The following is a 20,287-nucleotide window of genomic DNA, read 5'->3' as shown; positions in this document are numbered from 1 at the left end:
ACATAAACAAACTGAAGGAGAAAAAACATATGATCATCTCCTTAGATGCCAAAAAAGCATTTGACAAAGTCCAACACCCATTCATGTTTAAAGTCTTGGAGAGATCAGGGATACAAGGCACATACCTAAAGATAGTAAAGGCGATATATAGCAAGCCTATAGCCAACATCAAACTCAATGGAGAGAAACTTAAATCAATCCCAGTGAAATCAGGGACAAGACAAGGCTGCCCACTGTCTCCATATCTCTTCAACATAGTACTTGAAGTCCTATCCAGAGCAATAAGACAACTAAAGGAGATCAAGGGGATACAAATCGGAAAGGAAGAGGTCAAAGTGTCACTATTTGCAGATGATATGATAGTATACATGAGTGACCCCAAAAATTCAACCAGAGAACTCCTTCAGCTGATAAACACCTTCAGCAAAGTGGCAGGATACAAAATCAACTCAAAAAAATCAGAAGCCCTCCTGTACACCAAAGACAAAAAGGCTGAGAAAGAAATTAGGGAAACAACACCCTTCAAAATAACCACTAATAACATAAAGTACCTTGGTGTGACTCTAACCAAGCAAGTGAAAGACCTGTTTGAGAAAAACTTCAAGTCTCTGAAGAAAGAAATTGAAGAAGATCTCAGAAGATGGAAAGATATCCGGTGCTCATGGATTGGTAGGATTAACATTGTGAAAATGGCCATCCTGCCAAAAGCAATCTACAGATTCAATGCAATTCCCATCAAAATACCAACTCAATTCTTTACAGACCTTGAAAAAAAGATTCTCAGCTTCATATGGAGAAAGAAAAAACCCAGAATCTCCAAAACGATCCTGTACAACAACAGATCATCTGGAGGTATCTCCATCCCTGATCTCAAGCTGTACTACAGGGCAACAGTAATAAAAATTGCATGGTATTGGCATAGAAACAGAAAGGAGGATCAATGGAACCGAATAGAAGACCCAGACATAAACCCACACACCTATGAATACTCAGTATTTGACAAAGAAGCCAAATCCATTCAATGGATAAAAGACAGTATCTTCAACAAATGGTGCTGGACCAACTGGATGTCTACATGCAGAAAAATGAAAATAGATCCATATTTATCACTCTGCACAAAACTAAAGTCAAAGTGGATCAAGGACATCAACATAAAACCAGATACTCTAAATCAGTTGGAAAAAAAAGTGGGGAACAGCCTAGAACTCATTGGCACAGGAGACAACTTCCTGAACAGAACACCAACAGCACAGGCTCTAAGAGCAACAATCAATAAATGGGGCCTCATGAAACTGAAAAGCTTCTGTAAAGCAAAAGACACAGTCATCAAAACAAAACGACTGCCTACAGATTGGGAAAGAATCTTCACCAACCCTTTATCTGACAGAGGGCTAATATCCAGTATATATAAAGAACTAAAGAAGCAGAAAAGCAACAAACCAAGTAATCCCATTAAAAAATGGGGAATGGAGCTAAACAGAGAATTCTTGAAAGAGGAACATCGAATGGCAGAGAAACACTTAAAGAAATGCTCAAACTCATTAGCCATTAGGGAAATGCAAATCAAAACAACCCTGAGATTTCACCTTACACCCATCAGAAAGGCCAAGATGAAAAACTCAAGTGACAACACATGCTGGAGAGGTTGTGGTGAAAGGGGAACCCTCCTCCATTGCTGGTGGGAATGTAAACTGGTACAACCACTTTGGAAGTCACTTTGGCGCTTTCTCAGACAATTAGGAGTAGTGCTACCTCAAGACCCAGCTATACCACTCCTAGGTATATACCCAAAGTACACAAGGACATTTGCTCAACCATGTTTGTAGCAGCTTTATTTGTAATAGCCAGAACTTGGAAACAACCCAGATGTCCATCAACAGAGGAATGGATATAGAAATTGTGGTGTTTTTACACAATGGAATACTACTCAGCAATCAAAAAGGAGGAAATCATGAAATTTGCAGGCAAATGGTGGGATCTAGAAAAGATCATTCTGAGTGAAGTATCCCAGAAGGAGAAAGACAAACTTGGTATATACTCACTTATATAGACCTACAAGATATGATAAACATAATGAAATCTACACACCTAAAGAAGATAATCAAGAAAGTGGACAAGGGTGAAGATGATCAATCCTCATTTAGAAAGACAAATGGGATGTGCATTGAACATATGACAGGAGTCTACCGCAAAAGGCATCTGAAAGACTCTACCTAGCAGTGTTTCAAAGCAGACACTAAGACTCAAAACCAAACCCTCGGCAGAGTGCAGGGAATCATATGAAAGAAGGGGAGTTAGTATGATATGGAAAGGATAGGAGCTCTACAAGTACCAAATATATCTGGGCACAGGGTCTTTTCTGTGACTGACACTCAACCAAGGACCATCTATGGATATAACATAGAACTTCTGCTCGGATGTGGCCCGTGGTAGCTCAGTAACCAAGTAGTTTTCCAAAGTAAGGGGAACAAGGACTATTTCTAACAGGATCTCAAGGGCAGGCTCTTTGACCTTCCCCCCCCCCCCCCAGGGAAGAAGCAGTCCTGTTAGGCCACACAGGAGGACTTTGCAGCCAGCCTTGAAGATACCTGATAAAACAGGGTCAAATGAAACGGGAGGAGGTCCCCCCCTATCAGTGGACTTGGAAAGGGGCAGGGAGGAGACCAGGGAGGGAGTTGGGGAGGGGGAGGGAATGAGGGAGCGGGATACAGCTGGGACACAGAGTTAACAAATTGTAACTAAAAAGAAAACTAAATATTAAAAAAACAAAGACTTTACAACCACTCTGGTGTTGTATCTTTAAAGTCTCAAAAGGACTGAGGCTAACGCTTGACTCACCTGCTTGAAATCCTGTCTTGATGGGATATAGACATAGCGTCCCCAGTAGTTATCAAATGGTACTGTGTGTGGTCTCTTTTCAGAGATCCTGGTATCAGGACCATCTCCACAACTTTCCTTAACTGGAGATGTCATCGACAAGTTAAACTTTGCCAATTCTCCACTCAGCTGGTCCACAAGAAGTTGCTGTTGTAGTATCTTTTCGTTCTTTGTAGAAGAGAGATGTTTCAGAAACAGAGAACCTCAGTACACATGTAATCATAAGTCAGAACTAAGTTGCACTGCCCAAAATCACAACTGCCTAAATGGCTCCTCATTATCCCTTCCCTCTGGTATCCATAAGTAACTAAAAGCTAAGACTGTTTTTCTTCTTCAGGACTGGCATCAGATCCAGGGCTTTGTGCATACTACCACTGAGCCATATTCCCAAACCCAAACTTACTAAATAGTGAAAGCAGAAACAGGAAAAAAAAAAAAAAAAAAAAAAAACCTAAGAAATAATAATGCCCCATCTGCTGTGATTGGATAGTTTGATACTGATTCTATACTGATACTGAACTTTCTGCTGAAATACGAGATGTACTAGACAAGGCTGAAAAGCACAAAAGGGACTACACATAGAGATCACAGCAAGGGAGACAGAGCTCTACTTTCTCCAATCTCATCCAATATGCTACTTAAAACCTTAGCCAGAGTACTAAGACCAAAAGAGCAAATGAAAAGTACACAGACAGGAAAGGAACCCAGGAGGCAGATCTCTGAGAGTGCAAGGCCAGTCTGTCCTATGTCCTCACTGGCAGATGCTATACATGAGAGCCACCAGAAAACCAGAGCGGATACTCTCTCAGCACAGTGAATGACACAATTAACATAAAGACTGGTACACTAAGAAGAAATCAGAGAAACTCTCTGCTTACAACAGCCTGATGCCAAAATCAAATAGCTCGGAATAAACCTACCCCAGGGTGTGAAAGACTTCCACAGTGAGAACCTTAAAATCCGAGGAAGACACGAAAAGATGGAAAGACTTCTCCTGTCATAGGTTAGAATGACCAATATTGTGACAATGCCCATCTTGCCAAAAACAATTTATAGATTCAGTACAATCCCAATCAAAACATCAGTGACGTCACTCACAGAGATTGAGGGGAAAGTCTTAAACTTCATATGGAACCACAGAAGACCCAGAGAGTCACAGGAATGCTGAGCAAAAACAAACAAACAAAAAACAAAACAACAACAACAACACACACACACACGCAGTTGAGTATTTTCATGCCTGATTTCAGAGTTATAATACAGACTTACAGTAACAAAGACCAATGTGGTACCAGATGCCAGCCAGTGGTATAGAACAGGGGACCTAGATTTAAGTCCACACAACTTCAAACACCAGATATTTATTCTTTTGAGACTAAGTTTCCCTATGTATATTCCTGGCTAGCCTAAAACTCACTATGTAGACCAGGCTGGCCTCAAACTCACAGAGATCTACCTGGCTCTGCCTCCCATGTAAGCCATCATCAGTGATTCAACTGACTTTTGACAAAGATGTTCAAACAAACAAACAAACAAACAAATACTGTTGAAAAAACAGCCCCTTCAATGGATGATGTTGGAAAAACTGGGTATTTAAAGTAGAAGAATGAAACTAGATCCTTATCTCTCACCCTCCACAAAAATCAACTCCAAATGGGTCAAAGACCTTAATGTAAAAGCTGCAAACGCTGAAGCTTCCAAAAGAAAAGGTAGGATGTATACTACGAGATAGAGGTGCAGAGAAGGACTTTCTAAAGTAGACTCCAGTTGCTCAAAAAGTACAATAATCAGCATCTGGTTCTCATGAAATTAGAATGCTTTTATAACACTAAGGAAACTGTCACCTGTTCACCTCACCCAGGAAACAGAATCACTAGATATCCATTAACTGATGAATGGGTAATGAAAATGTGGTGCCTACACACAGTTAGCTGAAAGAAGGTGAACTTCTCCAGCAAAGTGGATGCACCTGGAAAAGGTTATAGTGAATGAGGTAACCTACACATTATTATATGTGGATCCTAACTTCAAAACCTTCAGACTTATGCATTCCAGTGGGAATGAAAACCTGGCACAGGATCCCTTACAGGTGAAGAAGGTGAGCTCTTCATGGGGGTGAGAAGAGCAAAGTCACCTGTCATAAAGAAGAGGGAGGAATATTAGGGTTGAAAAACTGAAACGGGGGTGAAGGTACAGAGATTGGGAGAAGGAAGGCTGGAAAAAGGGCCAGCCAAAGCTAAGAATATATGAAATTTATTATATAAGCTAACTAAAACCAAATAAAAATGTTACTTAAGAAGCTTGAATGGAGAGTTGATAATATTGTCCACAGAGGACAATTTGTAAGCAAATATCCCTGTGCACTCACTGAACTTCTCTGTGAGTTACAGTCTTATAAAGTCTCTCCACAATACAACATTGCCACTGTTCTTGGTGACTCACCAAAACTAATGCTGAAGGCAATATGGTTGCGGAACATAGAAATCTAGAACTAAACTGGATGCTCCAGCCTGTGGCCTAGAGCTCACACTGCCACAAGGTGTGGCTGTGAACCCTTTGTGCTACACCCTGACCTTCTGGGGAAGTATGTTTTGGGGTTAACCATTTGCTTTACAGCTAGCTTACTCCATAGGAAGGAACGCACACCTAGTTCTGAAAACTTGGTCAACAGGCTGTGGCTGGGGAGGCCACAGGCCTCAGGAGAGAATGGACTGGTGATGTCTGCTAAGTGAACAAACTGCTTCTAAGTGTTAGCTGCTTTTTGCAGAAGGTGACAGTCACTTTGAGACTCACAACTGTCACAATGCGGAGAATTAGTGACTGTGCTGAGCCCTAAACATGACATCTTTATCACCTCTCCACGGCCCAGGGAGCACCACAGATGGCAGGCTGGAAAGCTCTCCAGAGAATGGAGAGGAGCACTAGAAAATCCCATATTCTAGATCCTACATCACATTAAAACCACAAACACAGAGCCGCTATGGTTATCTGCACAAGTGCTGCAGGCGCGCACGCGCGCACACACACACACACACACACACACACACACACAGTGTGTGAAGAAAGAAAGCTAGAGTGGGAAAGATAGACACTTAATATGATCACAATACATTCTAAACATACATAATTGTAAAATTTTAAATAAAATTTTTAAAAAGAAAAGAAGAGAACAAATTACTCCTGTTTGAGGATAATAGATCTTTTAAAGATTCATGTGTGTATATGTTTTCCTACATGAATGTACATACTTCAGGTGACTGAGGAGGCTAGAGGGTGCCAGATCCCCTGGAACTGTAGTTACAGGCAATTGTGAGATGCCTGATTCAGGTGATGGAAACCAAACCCAGGTCCTCTGAAGAGCATTGTGCCCTCTTCACCACTGAGCCATCTCTCCAGCACCAATATGATCTTATTTTTATATTTTTGCCTGTGAGCCTAGCCTTTAATGACTGAGCCATCCTCCAACCCTATGATTTTTTTGAACTAAACATTCCACCAAAAATAACTTGCTGAAAATGATAAATGAGTTCGTTTAGGCTGCAGAATGCAAATAAATATATAAAAACGAGTAGAGCTTTTAAATACCAATAACAAAAATCCTGGATAAAAGCCAAGAAAATAATCTCAATTCATAGTAGCCACAAAAAAATTAAATATCACCAAAAGGTGAATAACCTCTACAATGAAAATGATAAGACCCCAATGAAAGAAACTAAGTGGGGAACCCACTGATGAAATGACCTTCCGTGTTTGTGGACTGGAAGAACTAATCGTTAGCATGCCACAGTACCCTCCGAAGGCAACAGAGTGAATAAACCCTTTCTTCCACAAGTTGCTTTTTGGTCACGATGTTTTGCTGCAGCAATAGAAACCCTAAGTAAGACAGATCGTACAAGTACACCCTGAAGAAAGGACAGTATTTTCAATAAATTGCGCTCAGGAAATTGGATATTCATACAGAGAAGACAGAAACTGGACCTCTGTCTCTGCTATACAAAAATTAATAAACAAAACAAAACAAAAACAGAGCACTAGTCACACATCATTTTGTTTTATTTTTGTGACAGGATCTTACTTTGTAGTCCTGCCTGTCCAGAACTCCCTATGTACATCAGGCTGGCTTGGAACTCGCTGTGCAAACTAGTCTGGCCTCGTTCTCATAGAAATCGCTTACCTCTGCCTTCTGGGTACTAGGATTTAAGGGGTGGGCCACCATACTTGGCCCTGGGCAAACAATTTTAAATATGCAGGCATATCTGTGTTACTCATAGGAATTCCAAGATAAGGAATTTGAAAGACTTAACTAGAATCAAAGAACAAATCACTCATGTAGTATAAGAGGATAATATAAATTATAAAAGTCTAAGTTTTTCTGGAGGCGGGGCAGAGGCTTGGTGTCCAGGGTGGTGCACACCTTTAATCCCAGCACTCAGAAGGCAGGGGCAGGCAGATCTCTATGTGTTTGAGGCCAGTCTGCTCTACAGTGTGAGTTCCAGGACAGCCACACAGAGAAACCCTGTTTTGAAAAGCTAAAAGAAAAGAAAAGAAAAAAATAGTTGGGGGTTGGAGGGTAGAGAGATGGTTTAGAGGTTAAGAGCACTGGCTGTCCTGAATTCAATTCCCAGCAACCACATGATACCTCCCAACCATCTATAATGAGATCTGGTGCAATCATCTGGTGTACAGGTATACATGGAGACAGAACATTGTATATATAATCAATAAATCTTTTTTTAAAAAAAGAAAAATATTTAGGGGTTAAAAAAAGGGAATTATTTCAGTTGCCAGTGTCCACAGCTATCCACCTGAAACAGCTCTGTAAAGCACCAGTCTGTGGTTTGAGATGCTGGTCTGTGGTGCTGCATTTCCGGAGCTCTGTGCTCCAAGCCTTACCTGCAACCGATTCACTTTCTGTGCTTCTTTCAAAGATACAGCATGTTCTTTGTTCTCCTGCGCCATCAGCTGCACTTGATTCCTCAGCTCCTCCATCTCCATCTCCTTCTGTGTGAACGCCACTTGATCGGCAGCCAGAGCACACTGGGAGGGAAAGAAGGCACAGAGCTCAGCAAATTCTCAAGAGAACTACATACAGAACAGTGTAAACTTCACAGTGACAGCTTGAAAAAACCGCGTAAGGTTTTCTTATCCTTTACATTTTACCTTTTCTAGATTCTTTTTGAAGCAGGCAGAAATAAAGGGGCCGAAGGAATTACCATGAAAACTCTGCATGCAAACGGTGGTCCCGTTCCATGGGAACGAAGATGAGGAAGTCCTGGAATGCCAGCCTCCATCTGTCTTCTTCCTGACAGAGTGGAACATGACCAGCTCCTCATGCTCCTGCCATCATGGTTGCCCTGTCATGATGGACTGTGTCCTCAAACCTTTAGCCAAAATAAACCCTCCTCTCTTCAGGCTGCTTTTGCAGGTACTCTGCCACAGCAACAAGAAAATAACTGGTTCCAGCAAGCAGTGCCTTTGCTGGGATGAACCTCATCACATGACCTGGTTTGCAAGAGGACTATGAAAGAGTTCGGAAAACTAAGGTTTAAAAAAAAAAATACCTAGAATGCTATAACTTAGAGCTTAATGGGCCATTCTGGCAGCAGTTTGATAGACCAGAATGCCAAAAGAAATGTGTTCCCAAAGAAGTGGAGACTTGATTGGCTTCAGAGGGAAACAGGAACTCTGATGTTTCCAGAACAGTTACAGGCTGACAAAGGCTGTACTCTTTCCACAAGAACAAGGGTAGTATTCAGGCTATGGTACAGTTACCGCTCACTGCTCTTTTCTGACCTACAGTGAGAGAGAAAGCAACAAGCAGAGCATACACTTGTCGGGAAAATGTACTGTTTGGCAGGGAAAGAAATGAGTTGAAAGTTATAGACAGGTGGCTAACAGAGCAGCTGTAATTGTTAAAGAGATTAGCACCATTAAAAACATTGCTTTGCACTGGGGAAAGAGGAAAGGCATCTTAATGGCAAGATTCCACCTAAGAAAAGCTCCATCTGGTGAGAATGAAAATTCATTTGAAAGAAGAAAGCCTAAACTGAGCCTGCTGTTGAAGGGGTTTCCTTCTAAAAACAGCTACCTAGGAAATGTCTCACGGAGTCGGCACACGAGGTAAACACAGCTGTGATACAAAGGAGCCAGGCTACACCTCAAGTAGCAGCAGAGCTTGGCAGCATTATCCAGGAGATACTGATTTTGTAGGCATGGCAGATGCAAGAGTAAGGAGGCCACGGAGGTTACACCAAGGTTTTAGAAAGCCAGTGATGCCAGGCAACGTAGCAACACAGGCTGCCCTGCAACGGATCCCTGAGAGGACAACAGGTAAACCTGTGACAACTTAGGCAAAACCTAAGTTGTAATGGAACCCGAGGATACTAGAGATGCCAGAGTCGTGGACACTGATCAAGGTAAGCTACAGACATGCAGTGGGACAAGCCTAAGAGAGCGGCCGTCAGTCCTAGAGCAACAGAGCTGGAGAGTGGCTGCCAAAGCCCTTTGTAGCCCGGATGCCAGACATGAAGCAGAACTGATTTTATCTTGCTCTCTACCGGCTCCTTTAAATCCTCCTTTAAAAGGGGGTTGCAGTAAGGTGGCTTAGTGGGTGGGTAAAGGCATCTGCTACTACACCTGATAACAGGAGTTCAATCCCTGGGAACTACACGGTAGAAGACAAGTGATTCCTGGAAGCTATACCTATATACCCATTGTGGTAAACACACAAATAAATCTAATTTTTTAAATGTGAGCAGATACATTTGAACTAAATATATATCCATGTAATATGTATGCATGTACTCACCCACACTGTTTAAAAATCAAGTACGTAGACGGCTATAGTGACACACACCTTGTCTTTAATCCCAGAAAATAATAAAATACCCCAAATAAAAATATATAAATATATTTATAATATATAATGTAAATAAATAAATGTATAATCCAAACTCAAGGGATAATTGTCTTCTTTCAAGAACTACAGTGGGCACCCTAGGGATGTATTGGTAGAGTGCCTGCCTATGCTGTGCAAAGCCCTCAGTTTGATTTCCACAGTAAAACTTGGTGTGGCTGACATAATCCTATAATCTCAGCAGTGGAAGGTAGAGGAAGAAAGATCACAAGTTCAAGGATGGGAGGCAGAGGCAGACGGATCTCTGTGAGTTCGAGGCTAGCCTTGTCTACAAATTGAGTTCCAGGACAGCCAGGGCTGTTACACAAAGATATATAGCAAGGTTGGAGGCCAACCTGAGCTTTATAAAATTCTTTCTCAAAAACAAACAAACAAACAAACAAACAAAAAACACGGACCCATAAACCAGACATGGTGACTCACACCTGTAATCCCAATTCTTGGGAAACTGAGGCAGAAGATTACCCCAAGTTCAAAGAAAGACTAGAATATTGATGGAGTTCCTGGGGTATTGTATGAGACTGTCTCAGAGAGAGAGAGACAGAGAGAAAGATACAGAGAGAGAGGAAAGAGGCAGGCAGGAAAGAAGACAGACAGACAGATAGACAGGACTGAGGATACAGCTTGGTAATACAGTACATGCCTAGCACCACTCAAAGCCTTGGGTTTAAGATCACAAACACACATGGAAAGGAAGCAAACTCAGAGCAATATAACTTAATTTTGTTTGTAAAACTGTTTCTTTGATCTTCTAAATAGCTATGAAAGTTCATAAGACTCTATTTAATAAATATGATCCCTTAAAATATACTTTGATCACCACATAGGAGAAAAAAACTTAACAAAGAATAAATTTGAGGAAGAATAGGAAATGAGACATATCGATGACAAGATGAAAGGCAAGTGAGATTTTTATATAATTCTTTCCTTTTTTGTTCTTAAAGACAGGTTCTCACTCTGTTGCCCTGGCTGGACTAGATCTCACTGTATAGACCAGGATGGCATAGAACTCATAGAGGTTGACCTGCCTCCCAAGTGGTAGGGTTAAAGAAGTGTCCCAACACACCCATCTAATTTTTATATAAATTCTTAAAAGAGAAAAACACTCCCCAAAGTTGTCCTCTGACCTCTACAAATACACGCCTGCACACAGACCATTCACATACCACACACACACAGTAAGAAATGTATGTTTTTAAATTCAGAACTTCTGAAATTCCAGGATTGCTTTTAGAATTTACTTGTCCAAATGAATGTAGTCCTTAAACATAAACAAGTGCTGTCTCTGAGCCAGGTGTAAGAGCTCATACTAGAGGGGCGAGACGTGCAGCTCAGTGGTAGAGCGCTTGCCTAGCAAGCGCAAGGCCCTGGGTTCGGTCCTCAGCTCTGGAAAAAAAAAAAAAAAAAAGAGCTCATACTAGTAACTCAACACTTAGGAAGCAGAGGCAAGAGGACTGCCCTGAGTTCAAGGCCAGCCTGGGCACATGAGTTGCAGACCAGCCTGGACAAGAGACTGAGACTTTATTTCAAAGAAGACAAAGTGGATCTGGAGCTCTGTCAGAAGCTGATACTTTCCTAGTATAGGCAAGGCCGTGTGTTCAATGCCCATCACCACCAGAGGGGTGGGAGTTCTCTTAGTGGAGGGACCACACCCTCCTGTAATCCCAGCACACAAGAATCAAAGGATGGAGTCCAGGCCGTCCTGGCTGGTCTACTTACTGAGTTCCAGCCAGGCTTCCATTGCAATACACAATCTAAAACCACAGTAGCTAATCAGTAATGTCTCAGTACCTGGTATTTCTTAAGCTCTCTCTTCAGCTGGAGAACTGTCACATGCTGGGTTCCTTCTTCCAGGTTCCCAGTGCCCTGGTTTCCTGGGAATGGGGAGAGGGCAGCCTTCCTGACTTCCTGAGTCCTGCTAAACCATTCCTGTAGCTTGTGGTGCTGTTTCTGGTTTAGCCTGACTGCATCTTTTAAGTCTACCAGGAAGGTGAACGCTTGCTCTATGCAGTCCTGGTAACCCAGACATTCCTCCTGCAGCTGAGCCACCTGCTCCTCCAAAGACTGGATCCGATTCTGGTCAGGCACAACCTCTGAAGGGGTCTGGCTAGTCTGGCTGATACTGGCCTGATGGCTCTGCAAAGCTTCTCGAAGCAACTTAATCTCAAATTCCATCTCATCCATTCGGTCTGAATCGGGGCTGAAGTTTAAAGTAGGCTTGTTTCTAATGTTCCGTGCTCTGTTGGCATATTTGAGAGAATTTAAGGACTCATCAAAATCTGAGGAGGATGGGCTGACACACGTGATCATGACAGTCTTGGCACTGCCTCCCAGGGAATCTTTCAGAAGCCGGGTAATTTTAGCATCCCTGTATGGAATATGAGAGCTCTTCCTGCGAGGGTCCCCAAGGGCACTTATGACGTTTCCTAAAGCAAGCAGCCCACTGTTGATCTGAATGGACTCTTTGAATCGCTCACCAGTATTCCCAGTTTTGGTCACTCTTTCTGATCCAGCCAAATCCACAAAATGGAATTTGGAGACAATATGCCGACGTGAATACCACTCTCCACCTTCAGCTGCCTCTGTACTTTTCTCGACTTGGCAAACACTTATTGTGAAAATGGCATGTGACCTACTGGAGTGCTCGTTCATCTGGGTGGTACTTGTGTGCCTGGCCGCATTCCCTACCTCCAGCAGACTCATCACTTCATCCGCGCTCTCTACTTGGCATTCCTTGGCCCCAACAATCACTTAAAACAGAAAGTTTTAAAATCAAGTTCTCATCAAAATCCAGTACAATTAATCACACAACAGTTACCCTTTGCTAAGCAACCCCAAAAAATGGTTTCTTTAAAAAAAGCAGTAATGTTTCAAATAATATTAATATCAGTATCATTAATATGCTTTCAGAAAAGCCCCAACAGGAACAGTTTTAAGAAACAGGACTTACGTTTAAACTCTAAAAGATGTATTTTATTTGTTAAGATACAATTGTTGCTTTTAATCAGTCATCATACTTAGTCTTTAAAATGACTGACAAACATGTGAGGCCCTGTGCTCAAGCTCCAGACTCAAGGAAAACAAAGCAAAACAGGAAGAACACTTTGTTCCAGTACTTCAATTTGTAATTATTACAAGAAATACAAGGAGCCATGCCTGGTAGACAAACTTGTGAGGCAGAAGGATTAAAAGTTCAAAGCCAGCCTGGGAAAAAAAACAAGCTCAAGGCTAATCTAGAAAATTTATACTGAGATATCCCAAAGTCTATTAAAATTAAAAATGAAGCAAGAAGGCTGGGGATGGAATTCGGTGGCACAACACTTTCCTAGCACTGGATAGGTTTCTAGCATGGCAAAGCAAGTATATGAATAAAAAGTAAAAACAAATTGTGCATCCTTTTTTTAATTCTTGGAATACTGACACGTTTTTGAGATGCTAATGAAGGCACACCATAATTTCTCTAAGTACTTCACCTGTGTTTCCCTTCTCATCTTCTCGAATGTGAAGGCCCTTCATAGACGTCTCCAGCTCTAGAAGATCTCTTAGGTCTTCCTTATACACTTCTATATATGACACTTTGATTTTAAAGTCAATGCTAGGATTTTCAGAGATGCTCTGAAATATTTCTTGGATAGCTCGAGGAATGATACCCTTTTGACCCTCCACAACTGATGCTGAAAAGTTAGAAAGAGAAAGAAAACCAGAGTCTTAAAACATAAGAAAGCTACAATCTGAAATTTATGCTTAGTATACTTTTCTTACATTTCTATTATAACAATTTAAAACTGGGCAGGCATGGTAGCATACACTTTTAAACCCAGCACTCAAGAGACACAGGCAGCCTGGCTGGTAACATACTAAGTTCCAGTCAGTTACATAGCAAGACAGAGCCTCAAAAAGTATATTACTTAATTGAATTTAGGCAGGGCTACACCATACAACCATAAAATTCAGGGGTCAAAAGGCTGGGGTCATGGGTCATCAGGTCAGAGCATTGCTGCATAGGCACAAGGGCCCGAGGTGGGATCCAGCACCCATGGAAGAAGTCAGGCACGGTACACGGGCAGTCAGGAGGACCACTGGGGTTTGATGGTTGCCAGCCTAGCTCCAGACTCAGTGAAAGACCCTGTCTCAAGGAAATAGAGGTGAGAGCACTACAGCAGGACACTCGACATCCTCCTCTGGCCTCCACATGTGATTGCACAAACATAAAAGCATATACACATGTATGTGCACACACTATGCACACTATAGCATGCACATATGCCTACACACAAAACAATTCAGGCAAACTTTTCACATGTATCCCTTATACAGAACTTATTTAACAAATATGTACTCAGTATTTACTACATACAAATGCAATATTCCAGGGCTCAGAGAAGAATCAATTAAAAAAAAAAACCACAAAGGAAAAATCCCCAACTGTTATGGGAGTCTACTGAGAAGAAAGAGGCAGTAGTAATAAAGAAAATCTGTAAATTATATGGTATATTATAATGCTGGTGTACACCTAAAATTCAGTTGGGGTGCTGAGATACGAGGGCTAAGAATTCATAGCCAATCCGGGCTATAGAACAAGGCTACTTCAGAAATAAACAAACATGAATAAGTTCAAGTCAACAGGAACAGAAAGAGCACTTGGAGGGTGGGGTAGAGACTAGAGTGGGACTGTAACTGCCATTCTAACTATGAAGCCCGTGAGCAGACCCTGAAAGTGTGCAAGAACACTCACTGAAGGCTCTGATACCGTCACAAACAAGGCCAGCACAGCCAGAACCGGGAGCAAGAGCACACAAGAAATGAGGTCAGAGGGGTACCACACGCTAGCTCATGGAGTCCTTTGTAGACTGCTCTACATTTGGAGTCATCCTGGCTGAGGTCAGAGCCACAGGGTGGAGCGGTAACATGATGGTCTGAAACCTCACAGAGACTGTTCTCATTGCTGTCTTCTGCTGGAGCATGAGGGGAGAGACCACTTCAGGGGCTTCTATAGTGCTCTGAGGGATTTGGAAGATAAATGTAACAGGTCCTGACATGGTATCAGGATGGAACCCGGATTTATGCTGAGGAGCCACTAAGGTTTTCTGTCAACTGCATGTGACAGCACACACCTAAGAGCTGAGAAGGGTTAGTAAGACTTTGAGGCCAGTCCAATCTACATTGTAAGGCCTTATCCTCTCAGGCTGGGGGAGCACATGGAAGGATGAAGGGGCTGAAGAGATGGCTCTTTGGTTAAAAGCATTTGCTGCTCTTCCAAAGGATCCAGGTTCAGTTGCCAGCACCCATGTAACTCTAGTCCCAGGGGATCTAATACCCTTTTCTGGACTCCACGGCACCTGGCAACCACATGGTGACTCACAACCATCTATAATGTGATCTGATGCCCTCTTCTGACATGCAGGTGTACATGCAGATAGAGCACTAATACATGTAAAATAAAATCTTTTTTTTTTCTTTTAAGCAGATTGAGAAGTTTCTGATAGATTGGATGTGACATATGAAAGAAAGCAATGAGTCAAGCTGACTCCAGGATTTTGTTTAGAGTCACTGGAGTTCCCACTGATGAGTGCTCTGTTTGGTTGGAGAAAATGACAGTACATGTTTCTAACCCATGAGGTTGGTGTGAGTCCTCAAAACTTTCCTGGGCTGAGGGAAACAACTGACAGTCATCTACATACAGACAGTACATAATATAACAAGGCTGGCTGTACCTACTAAGGACAAGAGCTCTTTAAAGAGAGAATGGGGTGAGGAGGGGGAGCCAAAAACTGCACTTTAGAGCACTTCACTTACTAGTTCACTTCCAGAGCCCCTAAGGGAGGACTAGAAAAGTAGGAGAAAAAACCAGGAATGTGGTCGGTTACCTGGAAACTGAGTGGATAATGTGCGAAGGGGCCCATTGAGGGAAGAAATAAGAACTGACCATGGGATTAGCAGAGTGAGTGTCATTTAGTCTTAACCAATGCAATCCCAACGGCTGTAGAGTTCTGAACAGACTGAGTTTAAGAAAGAATGGGGGTTGGGGTGGGGAATGGATATAGTCACAGATGACAGCATCAGGTCCTGAGGCAAATTAATTTAAAAATCACTTTCAAGGGGCTAGGGATGTAGCTCACTTGAGTGTTCGCTAGTGTGCATGAAGCTTTGGGTTGGAGTTTGAGCATATCACGAATCAGACACAGTTCTGCACTCAGCACCAGGAGGTGGGGGAAAGAGGATCAGAAGTTCAAAGTCATCCTTGACCACACAGTGCATTCAAGGCCAGCTTGGCTTGAGGCTATATATCTGAAAAATAAATTAAAGAATCCCTTATTCCCGAAAGTTGCCCTTCGCCCTCCCCTCATATGCCATGACATGCTCCCGCAATAATAAATTTTAAAAATTAAAGCTATACATGGGCATATATTTTTTCTATAAAAAATAATAATAGCACAGAAAATTATCCCCTACACTGACAAATTATGTAAAATTAAAATTTCTATCATATAGCAAAGGAGTGAGCAGAGTACAGGATTAGAAAATATCTTCCTCGACTACAACACACAGGTATTAATATCTGGAATACACAGAGAGTTTCAGAAATGACCCTATCAATAAGTGGATCAGTGAACAGAACAGACAGTTCTCAATAGAAGACTCTGTTGGAACAGCAAATGCTGGCGAGGATACAGACAGCATGGAGCCCTGCACATTGCCGGTGGGACACCAACTAGTCCAAACACCATGGAAATCAGAAAACAAATGACAGTTTTAGAGCTGGCTCAGTCACTAAAGGCACTTCTGCTTTTCCAGAGGGACCCGAGTTTGATTGTCAGTGCCTAGACGGCAGGTCACAACAACTTGTAACCCCAGTTTCAGGGGAGCCAATGCCCTGGAGTTAGGAAATTATGTGATGCAGCATGTAACAAGAAGCAGGAGTGGGACCTGACTAGAGGAGGAGAGGGATCAGCTGGGGAGAACGGAGCTCAAGAGAGGGTAGTGAGGGAGGCCAATGACTGAGAAGACAACATAATGGCATATGTATAGGAAGAGGCCAGGAGGAAACCTATTATTTTGAATGCTAACCTCAAAAGTAATTTTACGCTGGGCACAGTGGCACACACCTTTAATCTCAGCACTCAGGAGGCAGAGGCAGAGGCAGAGGCAGGAGAATCTCTGCGAGTTAGAGGCCAACCTGGTCTACAGAGTGAGTTCCAGGACAGCCAAGGCTACACAGAGAAACCCTGTGTCCAAAAATAATTAAGTAATTAATTAATTAACTAATTAATTAATTAATTTAAAGGCTGTAACAGGACAAGGCCTACTGCCTCATACCCACAAACTCAAGTGTAATGAGGGCTGAGGCAAAGGAATCCTAATCTCAAGGATGACTTGGGCTACAGAGTGGGTTTAAAGCCAGCATGGGCAACTGAGTGACTCTTTCCCTTACAAGAAAAATGTAAAAAGAAGGCTAGCAGTACAGCTCAGTGTAGGGTGCATAGCCAGCAACCTAGTTCTTTTGTTGTTGTTTTCGTTTTTTTGAGACAGGGTTTCTCTGTATAGCCTTGGCTGTCCTATAACTCACTCTGTAGACCAGGCTGGTCTTGAACTCACAGAGATCCACCTGCCTCTGTCTCCCTAATGCCGGGACTAAAGGCATGCACCACCACTGTCTGGCCCAGTAACCTAGTTCTATTTCCGGTACAATAAAAACAAGACAAAGTTAAAAATGTTAAGGTCTGCAATGGGCCCAGACAGATGGCTGTACAGCAGTGTTTGCTGCAGCTAAAACAGGAGACAGGCCAGAGCCAAGCGTTCGTCAGCAAAGTGAAAGTCAAGTAAAGCACAATAGTGCTGCCATTTCTTACAGTCCTGGTACGCACTGTGCAGCGCTAACGCAGAACTTGGGAATCTTACCAACATGGCCTCCTCCAATGGTGTACGTCTTCCCAGATCCAGTCTGTCCGTACGCAAACACTGTTGCATTGTAGCCCTCGATGAGTGACAACACCAGGGGCTTTATGCATGTATTATAAACTTCATCTTGGGTGGAATTTTTGCCAAAAACAAAATCAAAAGTAAAAACTCTATCTCTCCCAATGATAATCTGCTGGGTGTTGGGAACGTCCCTCACACACACTTGATGATTATGAAGAACTTCTTTGCAAAGCAGAGGTCTAATTCGTACAGCAACTTTTATTGGTATTTCTTCCATGGCAGCCTGAACTTTACTGATTAGATTATCTCTTTAATGTTCAGTAACAGCGTGAGAGGCATCCATTTTATGTAAGATCTGGACTCCTGCACATCAAAATAAAGATATATATTTAATTACTGGTTCTATTAATGCAATAAAAATTACTCATGTTTCAAAGCAAAGCCATTTAGAGCAGATTCATCACAAATACAAGTTATATTACAAAGAGTTCATCCGACTTGTAAAGCGCTTCAGTAAATTAATGATGAAAAGATTCAGCATTTAAGCTTGCTTCAAAATAGCTGAGGGGACTGGGGACCATGAACTGGGGACCATAAAGCTATACAGGGTTCCACTGTGTATTTCTAGAATGGTGATGTTTCCTATTTCACTAATCTAGATAATCAATACTCACAGAGTTAAGAAATCCAGGCGAGGAAATAACTGAGGAGTTATAAATGTGTTTAAAGTAAAGACTTGGGAAGGTGCTGAGATGGCTCATTGGTTAAGAGCACTTACTGCTCTTCCAGGACTCTGGTTCGATTACCTGCACTCACATCAGGCAGCTCACAATTGCCTGTAACTCCAGTTCCTGCACAGACACAGTAAATACCAACTCATGCAAGCATACATATACACAAATAAATGCATTCCAGCCATACAGTGGCGGTGCACACCTTTAATGCCAGCACTTGGGAGGCAGAGGCAGGTGGAGCTCTGAGTTTGAGGCCAGCCTGGTCTACACAGTGAGTTCTAGCCAGGTCTACACAAGGAAACCCTGTCTTGAGAAACTTAGATAGATGGATAGATAGATAGAGAGCACCCTAAAAAGCTTGGGAATGTAGTCTTCGCAACACTCATTGTAGAGATTACATTACTTTTTTTGGTTTTTGAGACAGGGTTTCTCTGTGTAGCCATGGCTGTCCTGGACTTGCTTTGTAGACCAGGCCTGCCTCAAACTCAAGAGAGATCCACCGGCCTCTGCCTCTGGAGTGCTAGGATGACAGGTGCATGCCATTGTACCCAGCACTTTTTTTTTTTTTTTTTTAATATCATCTCAGTCAGTAAGACAAAAGTCATGGTCTGGGCCAGTGAGAAGACTCAGCAGCAAAAGCAGTTGTGGCCACACGCTTGATAACCTGAATTCAATCTCTGGAACCCACACAGTAGCTGTAAAGAACTGACAGTTGTAAATTCTCCTCTGACCTCCACATGCTCACACTCTCACACACACATAAAAATTACTTTTAAAAAGGTTATGGTGTATGTTAAGATGATCCCAAATTCTTTCGTTAACTTGCTAATTTAAGAATACATGTTGGCCTAGTGGTGGTGGCTTAAGCCTTTAAACCCAGCAGTGGGGAGGTAGAGGCAGGTGGATCTCTGTGAGTTCGAGGCCAGCTTGGTCTACAGCATGAGTTCCAGAACAGCAAGGGCTACACGAAGAAACCCTGTCTTGAAAAACAAACAAGTAAGAATTTAAAAACAAAACTCTAATTGGAGTATTTTCCCTGGGTTGGTTTTTATGAAGGCAAAGTTGACATAGGGAGTGTGGTCATATAAGCAGTTAGAGTTTACTTATTGTAATCATAAAAATAATGGTGCATAACTATATGGTTCATAAGCAATATTCAGTCAATTTTTAAAAGTCTGTATGTGACAGTTATTTTTCAGATTCAGTTTAGTCCTGTGTACTGTCAGACATAAATTAAAAAAAAAAAAATCAGCAGGGAAATCTGATTGGTTGGTACTATTTTGAGACACCCACTGAGTTTTGAAATGTGACCAAATGCAATGTGAGCCCTGGGCCTCCTGCCTTGCCACTTGCCAGGAATGGGGTCTTCAAATACCTGCTTCCCGGGCTGTGGCGGGAGTGAAGAAGTTGTGCTCTGCGGGCTGTCAGTTCTCTCCCAGCAGATAAGGATGTTCGCAGCATCTCACGAAGGCATAAAGGAGCCTGAGTGCGAGCCGGGAAACAGACCCGGGCCGGCGGCGGGCACCGTCCCTCAGCGTCCCGCCGCCCGAGGCTTCCCTCGCCAGGACAGGCTCGCGGCGGCGTCCTCCTCACGCCTGCCGCGGCCGCGCGCCCCACCGCCCTCCGCCCCGAGCCCCCAGCCCCGCCGCTACCTCAGGACGCCCGCTCCGTCCGCCGCTCGCCCGCCGCGTCCGCGACTCTCAGCGGGGCCGCCGCAGGCCGGGTGCCGCCGGCTTCGCGCCCGTCGGGCCCGCGGCGCACCGTCCGGCTCGGGACAGCCCAGATCTTCGCAGGCCAGTGCCCCACGCCGCGGCCTTCCTCCGCCCCGCCCCGCCGCGCC

The 20,287-nt window shown here is 43.0% G+C and overlaps 1 protein-coding gene across 3 annotated transcripts in view; it reads right to left on the bottom strand.

Annotated features, from left to right (window-relative positions):
• Kif27 (kinesin family member 27) overlaps window positions 1-20,287 on the bottom strand; it is a 73,298-nt gene extending 53,011 nt beyond the window's left edge. Inside the window, exons 1-6 of one of the 3 annotated variants that reach the window (XM_021654275.2) lie at window positions 20,100-20,287; window positions 17,693-18,076; window positions 13,267-13,467; window positions 11,585-12,543; window positions 7,771-7,914; window positions 2,839-3,045 (exon numbers count right to left, since the gene is read on the bottom strand). In XM_021654275.2, coding sequence (XP_021509950.1) covers window positions 2,839-3,045; window positions 7,771-7,914; window positions 11,585-12,543; window positions 13,267-13,467; window positions 17,693-17,990 — 1,809 coding nt within the window. In that variant the 5' untranslated portion in view covers window positions 17,991-18,076; window positions 20,100-20,287. Of the gene's footprint in view, window positions 1-2,838; window positions 3,046-7,770; window positions 7,915-11,584; window positions 12,544-13,266; window positions 13,468-17,692; window positions 18,077-20,099 lie in introns of those variants that run through there. The other 2 variants (XM_060380566.1, XM_060380567.1) reach the window with 2 other exon arrangements.

This window comes from Meriones unguiculatus, chromosome 3 (genome assembly GCF_030254825.1).
Source record: "Meriones unguiculatus strain TT.TT164.6M chromosome 3, Bangor_MerUng_6.1, whole genome shotgun sequence".
Lineage (NCBI taxonomy): Eukaryota > Metazoa > Chordata > Mammalia > Rodentia > Muridae > Meriones > Meriones unguiculatus.
Note: the sequence above shows the minus strand (reverse complement) of the source record. Positions and strands in the feature narration are given on the sequence as shown.